Below are 12564 nucleotides of genomic sequence, written 5' to 3' on the forward strand. Positions count from 1 at the left end.
CTGGTTGCATCATTATTCACCAAACGGTACAATTATTTAAATAAGGTTTAAGGCAGAGAGAAATCTGGTCATGTCCACATCAGTCCTAATATGTAGTGCGTCAGGAGACAAAGTGCAGGTTTCACAGCAAGGACACAAATGATCGATGTGCACAGCACTGTGATGCACTTTCACAGATCAGTTCCCCAGTTAACAACCACAGGGAGGAAAAAAAAATCAGACCTCAAACTAGAGTTAAATGAGTGTAGAGGAAATTATATTCCGTTCACTGAATTGAAATGCTTCGGGTAAGACCATGCTGCAAAGATCAGTTTAAAACAAAAAAAAGGGAAGTAGTGGGGATGGGGGAAGGATACCAGAATGAAGCTTAAAAAAAAGACTAAGTGCAAGCTAGGCAGATGTACAAATGCTGAGTTAGATAATCCCAGAAGAACCAGATTGCATCCCCTTTCTGCAGAGTGAATAGTTTTTGATGGCATCTTGAGGACACTCCTCTCCTCAGCCATGTGAAGAGCAGTATGAAAATACAAAAAGAGGATCAAGGCATTTTCAACCATGTTGAATCAAATAGATGATAAATCTTGGCCTTGACATAAAATCCCACCACTGCAGAAAACAGCTTCAAGCCAAGTCATATCAAGGAATTGCTAGACACACCAGATAATGCTATACATGTTTACCGCAGCATGTTGTTGGACACAGTATCAGAGACTGTGGTAAAGATGTAAAGGAAATACTAGCCACACTTCTTGCCATATCATCCTCATACAGTCACACCAACTTCTCCCCAACAATATGGAAAATTGCTCATCCCAACAAGACAAAAAATAAATTCAGGCTATTCACCAAACAGTACAAACCCTACCGCCCAGATGTGTGCTGACCTTTTAACCTCCTCCAAGATCAATCTAACACCTTCCTCTGTACAGCCCTTCAATTTTCTTTCAACCATGTGCTTAACAGTCTCTTAAATGTTCCTAATGTATCTTTCTTTACCACCATCTCTGGCAGCATGTTCCACACACCCATCACTGTAAAAAATACTACTTTCAACATTGTTGGAAAGTATAGGGGCAATTCTTTAAAATTATGTCCTCTTGTGTATTATCAAAGTTGCTAACAAGGGCAATTACTCACCAAGAACATGTTGACCAATCAGCTTAAGTTCTGCAAGGTTCACATTATATGCCTTATTCCAAACATGGATAATGGAATGAATTCAATGCAAGAATAGAGCAATTACGTTTAAAGTCAAGGCATCAATTTCCCATGTGATGTCATGATATCCTGGCCAAATTGAAGTGTAGAGTCATAAGGCACGAAAGCCAACAGGCCTTTCAACCCATCTCATCTTACACCCAGACTAAAGCCCTCCATATCCTTCTCATGTACATAACAAAGTTTCTCAAAATTTGCAGTTAAACCTGAATCCACCAGTTTTGCTGTTAGCTCATTCCACACTCCCTGAGTGAAGATACCCCCCTGCTTCCCCTTAAATATTTCATCTTTCACCCTAAACCTATAACTATTAGTCTCACCCAACCTTAGAAAAAGCCTATGTATTTACCCTATCTATAAACCCTCAATTCTGTAGAGCTCGTTAGAAGATTTCCAATTCTCTTATGTGCCAGGGAATACTCACATATTGAACTTTTCCTCTAACTCACATACTCAAGTCCCAGCAACAACCTTATAATTTTTTTCTGCCAAATTAAAATCTTTCCTGTAGATATATGACCAGAACTACACACAATACTCCAAATTCAGCTTCACCATCTTATAAAACTTCATAACATACCAAATCTTATACTCAATGCCCTGATTTATGAAGGCCAAAAGCTCTCTTTATGACCCTATCAACCCTATGATGCTACTCTCAAGGAATTATGGATCTGTATTCCCAGATCCTGTTGACAGCTCACAATATTTGTACACGAGATGGAACTTAAATATATTTCTAACATCCTTGTTTAAAAGGTGTCAAAAAGAAAACTGTGACAAGTGCTATTGCTTTTATTTCAACAAAGGTAACAAGGTATTTGCATGCCCTCAGATCAAATGATCACTTATTTTGTGCTCTTTAACCACATTGATGCAAGTGTGCAATTCTAATAGATTTTTAAAAAATGACTTTAAAAAGTTCACAAGGAATTTAATAAATAAAAACATATCAAAGGTACAGTGTTATAAATCATAATTCACAAAATAGTTTTGTCATCATTTAAGGGTCCTAGTGCTCCCTCTAATTCACATCGAACATTTAGATTTACCAACTTGGATATTTATGATACAAATATTTCAATATATGATCACTGTATTAAATGGAGTACACAGTCAATATAATATAGAGAATCGCTTTTCAAGTGCACTCTGTAGTCTAGATTTGGTCAACTGTGTAACAATATCATTTTTTTACCAAAATAAAAGACTAGTGCTCCTACAGCAATATATTATATTCATAATATCACCTCTACAATTAAAATAAAAAGGCAACTGTATTTCAAATTGATTCATACAGTATGCTGTGTGCAAACATTCTTAGGAATAGACAATGCCAAAAGTCGGTCTATGAAATTAAAACTCTCATAGAATTGTAGAGGGAAACTTCCAGCACTAGACATACGCTGGTTTAAATGGAACACATTCTAGGACAAAATTCTAAATCTGCATTAAATCACACTATTTTCTATTACAGGATGGGAGAAAGGGGAAGGATGAATTATGGAAAACTAAACTCTTCTACTACTATGATAGAAAATTGAAGCAAAGCTCATTTGCAGTCCCATATCCTGAATTTTCTGTTGCATGATCTTCCACCTTTATTTCAAAGCAAGTTTATAAGTCAGCTGTGAGAATTGCACATGAAGTAAACAAGCACCTAGTGCCCGTGTGGTGCCCAGTGCTCCAGCAATCTGTGTCACTTCTTCCTTCATTGTCCTTTGTGCACGCGCTGCACAGAAGTTTAGTCACAGCACTGCAAAGCGAGTTTGTCAGTAAAATACATTCAAATTCCACACAATCTTCACTCCATCTTGGACATTTCATATTTGATTGTCATTATTTCCTAATTTGAAAAGAGAGAACAATTAATGTACTTATGTCATCACTACAATTTGCTTTTTAATCTATAATCACAACCAGCCTAGCACATAACAGCAAGACAGAGTGACTTCCTTCCTCACTACCATTCAGGGCCCCAAACTGTGAGCCTGTTGGGGTTATCTACTGAATCTGGTGCACCTTGTGTGGCCTTCTGTATATTGGTGAGACCCAACATAGATTGGGAGACCGCTTCGCCGAGCACCTATGCTCCGTCCACCAGAAAAAGCTGGATCTCCAGATGGCCACTCACTTTAATTCCACTTCTTATTCCGACATGTCAATCCTTGGCCTCCTCTACTGTCACGATGAGGCCACACTCAGGCTGGAGGAGCAACCCCTTATATTCAGTCTGGGTAGCCTCCAACCTGGTGGCATGAACATCGATTTCTTGAACTTCCGGTAATACCCTCCCCCCCACCATTCCCCATCCCGTTTTCCCTCTCTCACCTTATTTCCTTGCCTGCCCATTGCCTCCCTCTGGTGCTCCTCTCCCTTCTTCTTCCATGGCTTGTTCTCTATTAGATTCTCTCTTCTCCAGCCCTGTATCACTGTCACCAATCTACTTCCCAGCTCTTTACTTCATCCTTCCCCATTTCACCTATCATCATGTGTTTCTCCCTCCCCGCACCTAACTCTGACTCATCTTTTCCCCCTCCAGTTCTGCTGAAGGGTCTTGGCCTGAAACATTGGCAATAGATGCTGCCTGGCCTGCTGAGTTCCTCTAGCATTTTGTGTGTTGCTTGGATTTCCAGCATCTGCAGATTCTCTCATTTGAGAATAACTCTGAATCCCTGACGCACATCAGTCAGCCAAAAAAAATTCACCCAGGCTCTTGATTCTATGCAGAACATTTCCTCATAACCAAAAGATATCGGAGCAGAATTAGACCATTTGGCCCATCGAGTCTGCTCCGCCATTTCATCATGGCTGATCCAATTTCCTCTCAACCCCAATCTCCTCCCTTCTTCCCGTATCCCTTCATGCCTTGACCAATCAAGAACCTATCAACCTCTGCCTTAAATATAAAGACCTGGCCTCCACAACTGCCTGTGGCAAAGAATTCCATGGACTTACCACTCTCTGGCTAAAGAAATTTCTCATCTCCATTCTAAAAGACACCCCTGTATTCTGAGGCTGTGTCCTCTGGTCTTAGACTCTCCCACCAGAGGAAACATCTTCTCCACATCCACTCTATCAAGGCCTTCCACCATTCGACAGGCTTCCATGAGGTCATTTCTCATTCTTCTGAATTCTAGTGAATACAGGCCCAGAGCCATCAAACGCTCTATGAGACAAACTGTTCAATCCTGGAATCAATTTCATGAAGCTCCTTTGAACCCCCTCCAGTTTCAGCACATTCTTTCTAAGGGGCCCAACAATGCTCATAAGTGAAGCCTCACCAGTGCTTTATAAAGTCTCCACATAATTCTACAAGCACAGGAAAGTATTTGTCCTACACTATACACACTCAGTGCAGTGAATGGTTTGCAGAAAAGATTGCCAAATATGGTTCAACCTGATGTATTCCAGCAGCAAGTTCAAATGATTTGTGTATTGACATACAGTAATTATCAAGACAGCTGCAGCTGAGCATTTGCCATCTGTTGCACTGTGCAGATAAACAAACACACATGACAATATAGCCAACTTAATGACAAAGCAGGTGAGAGTGAACAGACTCTGAAACTGGTTGAGTTGTGAATCAGATTTAGTGAATCCTCAAGGAGGTGCATACTTACTTCATCTGAATCCAGTAACATAGGAAGTGCACTGCAACACAAAAAGTTCTATTAGCCATCGCCAATAACCCTGTTACAAACACACTCAATGAAAATGAGAAAACAGTAAAATTCTGATAATCTGCCAAGTGTCTTCAGAAATCCTGATAGTTCCACAGCTGATTCACAGGTGCAAATTCCTTTTGCTCCCCTGATACTTACCCTGGCCCAGTTTCTGCATTGCCTTTAAACTCATAAGATAATAATACATAGCATTTAAAACAATAAAAAGAATTTAACTATGTTGGGAGGGTGGGGTACTGGATTAGCAGTACATCTCAAATGGATTGCAACTAATCAGCAAGCACTAATTGGAAGAATTTAGCCTTTAATGCTTAGTTAAATTTAGGACAAAGAAAAATACAAATATATACAACTGTATTTGTGCATTGAAATAAACTGTAAGAAACTGGTCCTTTTTTTGCTTGTATAGGGTGGGGAGAAGACGACCAGTACCCAAGTTGGTCTTCTGATAAACAACAGAAGATACAAAGATCAAACTGAACCGAGGGAGCAGTCATGGAGAATCAAATTAACAATTAAACTGTTCATTCAATATGCTGTAGAATTACAATAAATAATTCAGTTCAATAAAACATGCTATCTTTGGTCGCAATTGCACTTTTGTTTAGTTAACGCATTGAGAACTAGCAGGTGAGGCAGAGGAAATTTTTATGGCTGTCACAAGGAAATTGCACAGTGCATGGTACGCTGAGGCAAAGTACAAAATGTTTAATAGAATAGAAACATTCAAAAGATTATATTATTACAGATAACAAACTGCAGAGATAATAAAATGCTGATACTTACACATCTGTTATAGAAGGGATGTTGTCTTCTACCCACTTTAAATCTTCATCCTTATTATGTATTAAAAAATAAATCGTGAAGTCAATAGAAAGAAAAGATGCTAGAAATCTGAAATTAAACTCAGAAAATGCTGGAAATAAACAGCACATTAAAGACCATTTGTGGAGAGGGAAACAGTTACCAATTCAGCTAGCTGACCTTTCAAAAGTACAAAACAAGCATGTTTTAAATTGCAGAGCAGGGGAAGGAGTGGAGAGAATAAAAGGATCATCTGAGATAAGAGGGGAGACAAAGAAAGTCAGAGGCAGTGGTGACTTGATTAAATGTTGCTGAGCTATTTGGAGGTCTAAGTAGAGAGGAGAATAAAAAAAAAATTACTGAAACTGCAAGATACAGTTGCTGGAAATCTGACAAAGTGCTGGAAATATCCAGCAAGTCAAACAAGAACCATGGAAAGAAAAGCTGATTAAATGTTACAGATTGCTGGCCTTATCAGGACTGAACTGTTCTAACACAAACTGTAACCACAAGTCATCTTAAATCAGGGGCTCCCAGTCTTCTTTTTAAAATGCCATGGACCTCAGGTTGAGAACCCCGGCATAATTTAATTCAATATCAAGTCCTATAACCCAGTGGTCCCCAACCTCCGGGCCGCGAAGCATACAGGGGTGCAGCGGTAGCCGGCATGCATCCAGCACATCTTTAAGAAAAAAGCTGAAATAAACAAACTAATTACGTGGCAGGCGGCACCTAATTAATTAGCTTGTTTATTTCGGCTTTCTTAAAGATGTGCTGGATGCATGCCGGCTACCGCTGCACCCATGTATGCTTCGCGGCCCGGAGGTTGGGGACCACTGCTATAGCCTGCCTCCACCGAAGATGAGATGATGTTCCTCAAGCTTACACTGGGATTCATTCCAACAGAAACACACTTCCATATTAAACCTACATCAATTCAGATGTTACTTTCACTACTGAAACTGCTTGGCTTTCTGGTTATTTCCAGCATTCTTTTACTGAAGATTTCCAACAAGTGTAGTGTTGTATATCTCAGTTCCAGCATCAATTCTTTTCTCACTTATCTCCTATTTATAGTTCCTCCAGATAAATCAACAGCAAGTAACAAGACTATCTCCTCTCAGCTAATCTCAATTTGGTTTCCTAATCTTTAGGTCATGGGCCCCAGGTTGGGAACCCCTGCCTTCCCCCTCTATTTTAAAGACTATTTCTGTAGGGATGCTTCACTTACTTCCCTCTCAAATCTTCGCTTGCAAGATGCAGATCTCCCGTTCAACCATCATTATGACATAATCTAATCTCTCATCATGCCCAAACTATTCATCATCAAAATTTTTAAAGCAAACTGAATGCTATGCCCTGAAAAATATGAATTTTAAGTCCTGAAGATTGTTTAGACCTTTGTTATAGGGCACTTAGAAGAAAAATCAGTGGGGAAGTTGAAAGAAAAATCCTTCCTTTAGCACAAATACAATTAAAATTCTGAAGATGCCTCAGAGGACTGTACATAGATCAGACTAAAATTAACAGAGCCAGATTTCAAGATCTTAAGGTGCACTTAATTGAGCAGAGTTACAGACTGGGAAGATATGGAACAGAATTCCAGAGCTTTGATCCTGCATGGCTAAATGGATGACCATCAGTGGATAAGTGAAGTGGGGCACAAAAGACTGGAGCTACAGGAATTAGTACACATGAAAGGATGTGCAGAGCTGGAGGAGGTTAGATAATGAGATGCAGACAAGTGTTGTGTCCTTAATGAAAAATACTTACCAAATTTGAAGACTGTATCGCTAATCCATTAGCCCCTGTTTTGGTTGCTCGCATCTTTATCCCATCAGCTAAACCATACAGGACACAAAAAATACTGATTATCAATAAACAAAGTAATTATTGGTGTCAGTGTTTAAAATAGGACAAAATATAAACAAGCCAGTTTATATTTTAATACTGTCAGAATGTAGTCAACTTGCACATCTTCAAAATCCACTGAGATAGTTAATTTCTATATAATAATTTTGGCAACAAACCAATTTAAGAGCAACCTTGACTAAAATTTTAGAGACAGTTTGCGGAATTGTGTCATGTAAAGAATGGAGGCCGTAATTGGCAACAATTAAAACAGTTTCTGGTCACTGAGCACACGGAATAAAAGACAAGATCCTCAAAGTATAGGTACATACTTACCTAAGTTTTCTGCAATCAGTTCATTCGCTTCATCATCTGGGTCATCAATAAGAGGGGTAAACGCATATCTGAAGTTAAACAAAAGGAAAACCCAAAGTCAGGAAATATAAGTAGAAAAGTTAGATGTAAATAAAGTTATCTGAAACGCCAAAAAAAAGTATGTTCACATGGCTACCAGCAGCTTCAACACTACAAAGTTACAGTATTGGGGTGAGCACTCACTTTTATAAGGAGTGACCACTAAAACTAGCAAGATAGAAATGCAAGTTTGCAACCTTTACACCATGTTACTGTGGTTATTGCATCAAAAAAAAATAGGAACTTTGTGTCTCATTCTCCAAAGCCCAAATTAATATCTTATTTTTAAATGAGTATTACAGAAGGTAATTTAAATCTGGAGGAGGAGAAGATGGCGACGCGACACAGCATGCAGCGGCCACTCCAGTGAATGATATCTGTAATCTGTCAAGTAGGGTGCCGTGCACAATCCTGATTTGATGGAGACAGACGTAAGAGCATGGAGGAACATCTGGAGAAACTTCTGAAGTGCCTTCTTCACTGCCGCTGCTACTGTGTGATCCAGAATCTCCGGAGAAGGCCCCGAGACCTCAGCTTTGCTTGTTGCTCGGCGGCCGGGGCGGGGTCGAAGCACTCGGCAGAGGATGGTGTTCGGTGTCAGAGGGCTGGTCAGAGGCTCGAAGTTTTCGGATGGACTCAGTTGGCTGTGGTCGGGTGCTTCCAATGCATCAGCAGTTGTCGGCGCCTGGAGGTTTATGGCAGGGAGTTTCTCCCTTTTGCCGCTTGCTATCGGGACTCGATCGGAACTTTGAGACTTTTTTTTTTAACCATGCCTATGGTCTGCTCTTTATCAAATTATGGTATTGCTTTGCACTGCTGCAACTATATGTTATAATTATGTGGTCTTGTCAGTGTCAGTCTTTGGTTTGTCCTGCTTTTTTTTTGGTGATATCACTCTGGAGGAACATTGTATCATTTCTTAATACATGCATTTCTAAATGACAATAAACGAGGACTGAGTGTCCTCATAATCTAATCTAATAATCTAAAAAGCAGGTTTCCATTAGACATGACTTACGAAGTAATATTCTTGTCAAGCTTTTTCCCACTCAAACATGAATAGTATAACTCATTTTCAAATAAAAAAACTAATGAATTATGCACTGAGGGTTTATAACACCCATGAGTAGCATTAACTAACACAGAACTCCTAAGGTAGTTCATACATGAATTCAATTACCAAAACTAACACTGTACTGTGATAAAAATCAATATATTAATTAAAGCCAATTGCCAGAGTTATTAATTTTGGCAGCCAAGTTATTAAAGAAATTTAGTTTAGATCATTTCTGTTGGAACCAGGCGTAGGAGTGCCTATGAATGGTAGGGCACTAAGAGTGCTTTGGAATAGGGAGACTTTGGAGCACAAATGCATAGTTTGTAGAAAGCAGTGCTACAGGTAGACAATAGTGAAAAAGATGTTGTTTTGCACATTGGCCTTCAGTCAGGGCAATCAGTGTAGGAGATGGGACACTTGCAAATTTCTATAGATGTACCACGGAGAGCATTTGCACCGGGTGCATCACTGTTGGGTATGGAGGAGGCAGTGCACAGGATCGGATACAGCTGCAGAAAGGTATAAACTCAGCCAGCTCCATCATGAACACTAGCTTCCTCAGCATCGAGGAGACCTTCAAAAGATGGTCCCTCGAAAAGGTGTCATCCAATGTTAAGGACCTCCATATTCCAGGATGCCCCTCTTCTCACTGCTACCAGCAAGGTACAAGAGTTGAAGACACAGTAAATGTTTCAGAAGCAGCTTCTTCCCCTCTGCTATCAGATTTCTGAATGGATAATGAGCCTATGAGCACGATCTCTACTCCCCCCCCCCTTTTTGCACTAGATATTTTTATATACTTATCATGATTTATTGTTTATTATGTATTGCAATGTACTGATGCTGCAAAACAACAAATTTTACAACGTATGCCAGAGATATACCCGATTCTGTTAATGCTGCAATTGTTCATGTTGTTAGTGATGTTGTACTTGGAGTACCTGTACAATTTCAGTCACGACTATAAACAGTGTTTACAAAAGATTATGAAGATGTTGCCAGGACTAGAGGACCTGAGTTAGATTAGATTCAAGTTTATTGTCATTGTGCCAAGTACAGATACAATGCCAATGAAATGCAGTTAGCATCTAAGCAGAAATGCAAAGAATAGTGCTATTTACAAAATAACTGTGAATAAAAAATGCTACAGCACACAAATATAAAAGTACTGAGACAGTACAATATGGGTGCAATACTGCTTAGTGCTGTGATGTGAGGTTCAGCAGGGTCACAGCCTCAGGGAAGAAACTATTCCTGTGCCTGCTGGTGCGGGAGCAGAGGCTCTACCTGCAGCACCTACCGGATGGGAGGAGAGTAAAAAGTCCACGGTTAGGGTGAGATGCATCTTTGATAATGCTCTTCATCCTGTCCAGGCAGTGTTTATGGTAGATGCTCTCAATGGTGGGCAATTGGGTGCTGATAATCTGCTGGGCAGTTTTCACCACACGCTGGAGTGCTTTGCGGTCCGATACGGGACAATTGCCAAACCACACTGAGATGCAGTTGGTGAGTATGCTCTCAATGGTAAAGCAGTAAAAGTCCGTCAGTATCCTGGGACAGAGGTGAACTTTCTTGATGCTCCGCAGGAAATAAAGGCACCTTTTTGATCAGGATGGAGGAGTTCAGTTATAGGAAGAGGATGGCCAGTCTAGGTCTTTATTCCTTGGAATGCAAGAGAATGATGGGGTGATCTTATGTAAGTGTTTAAAAATCACGAGAAGCATACATAAAGTGGTGTTAAGTATTTACCCAAGGTAGGAATCCAAAACTAGGGGACAAAGATTTAGGGTGAAAGCAGTAAGATTTAAAAGTGACCCATGGAGCAAATTTTTCAAGCAGAGGATGATGAGTATATGGAACGAGCTGCCAGAGGAAGTGGTTGAGACAGGCACAGGCAGTTGGATAAATATGTTGGAAGGGTGTGGGCTGAATGCAGGTAATTGGGACTAGCAGGGTAGGTACTGAGTTCGGTACAGACTGATCGGACCGAGAAGCCTGTATAACTTCATTTAAATGCTTGACTTTCCTCTGTGCCCGAGCTAACAACAAAAGAACGAAGAGGAAGACCAGATTCCCTCACATCTTTCCCAGCTGTCATTTAAACATGAAAAAAGATTTATTTCCTATGCAGGGAGTGCTGTTAAGATTTTAAAAACATACTTGCTACAGATGGTGTACAAAGATTCACTGGACTGGTGGGACGATGGATCTGATATAACAGAGGTAAAGTGTGGTGAACAAAGAAAAGTGACCTCCTTGATATTGGTAGGCAGAGAAGAATGATATCCCTGGCTGGAGTCAACAACTAAGGCGGCTATTTAAGATTAAAGTGAGAATTTCTTCACTCAGAAGGTGGCAAATTATTGGAATTCTCTATTCCCGAGGGCTATAGAGTCTCAGTCACTGACATAGAGATTAATATTGGAGGAATCAGAGATATGAAGACAGAGCCACAAAATAGTGTCGAGGTAGATTGGATCAGATAATTTTTTTGTTAATGACAGAAGACTCAACTGGCAAAAGACCTCCTATTTCCTATGTTCTTAGAACAAACTGGCTGCCTGCAACTAGACACAGGCGACAGAGCTAAGGGAAGTCAGAGGAGAAATAAATATTTCACTTATTTATGACAATTATTAAAAATGCTTACCTCTGATTATTTGCCGATGGTCTCCAGAGGAACATTATAACTAACAGAATGACAGAGAAGAGCAATCTCCAGAAAGCATCGTCAACCCATAGTTCCATCCAATCCTGTTAATGTTATAATGCAGTTAAAATTTGCTGCATTCCAGGACCGAAAGGAGGTTTGAGCGTCTGTGGACGTCTGCTAACCAACAAATTTTAGTAAGTAAAGTAGATCACTACCGAAGTGATTTTAATGCTGCCACTGCAACTTTAATTTTGCGAAATGTTCAGCATCTAATGCAGACTTTAAACTTCTAAAGTACCTTTGCACTGTAAAGCCCCCTTTGAAATCAGACTGGGCACCATGACCTGGAGAAAGAACCCAACCTGTCTCACACCCCGGTTACAGTCAGGGTGACCCACAAATACACAAGCCAATAACTGTATAACCCAAGGTAAATGTAACAGTAAGTGAACTGGAACTTCCCACCATAATCTCACAAAAGCATTTTAACACCAGAACAACAAGCAGTATAGTTCATTAGAAATGCAGGGACGGACAGTCAACGACGCGCCCCCCCCCACCCCCCCCCCCCCAGAGTGTCACAATATATTATTTTTTCAAGATTCTGTAAGATGAAAAATTGGCTAATTAGATCATTTTAAGACTACAGCTTTACTATGGAATCCATGACAAATTAGGGCACCAGTTGTATTTTCACACTGCCAGTTCTTGAGAGATGCTTATGTATATTTTGGAAGTACTGCCAATCGCGGAAAAAGTGTTACAATTTTGAAGACCAAAGGAATTATGATCAAATATTAGTGCTCTTTAACACAGTGGGACTAAGCAGTACAGCATTGTTTCAGGATTATTAACAATCACTCAGTTAAGACCACCATCTA

General features: G+C 40.0%; 1 protein-coding gene across 6 annotated transcripts in view; it reads right to left on the reverse strand.

Moving 5' to 3' along the window:
• Positions 1-1973: 1973 nt before the first annotated feature.
• Positions 1974-12564, reverse strand: part of tmem87b (transmembrane protein 87B) — a 50621-nt gene continuing 40030 nt past the window's right edge. For 2 of the 6 annotated variants that reach the window (XM_063040697.1, XM_063040698.1), the window contains exons 17-22: positions 11681-11784; positions 7896-7963; positions 7482-7549; positions 5691-5740; positions 4842-4872; positions 1974-3064 (exon numbers count right to left, since the gene is read on the reverse strand). In XM_063040697.1, coding sequence (XP_062896767.1) covers positions 3023-3064; positions 4842-4872; positions 5691-5740; positions 7482-7549; positions 7896-7963; positions 11681-11784 — 363 coding nt within the window. In that variant the 3' untranslated portion in view covers positions 1974-3022. Of the gene's footprint in view, positions 3065-4841; positions 4873-5690; positions 5741-7481; positions 7550-7895; positions 7964-11680; positions 11861-12564 lie in introns of those variants that run through there. The other 4 variants (XM_063040699.1, XM_063040700.1, XR_010017031.1 and 1 more) reach the window with 3 other exon arrangements.

This window comes from Mobula hypostoma, chromosome 2 (genome assembly GCF_963921235.1).
Source record: "Mobula hypostoma chromosome 2, sMobHyp1.1, whole genome shotgun sequence".
Classification (NCBI taxonomy): Eukaryota; Metazoa; Chordata; class Chondrichthyes; order Myliobatiformes; family Myliobatidae; genus Mobula; species Mobula hypostoma.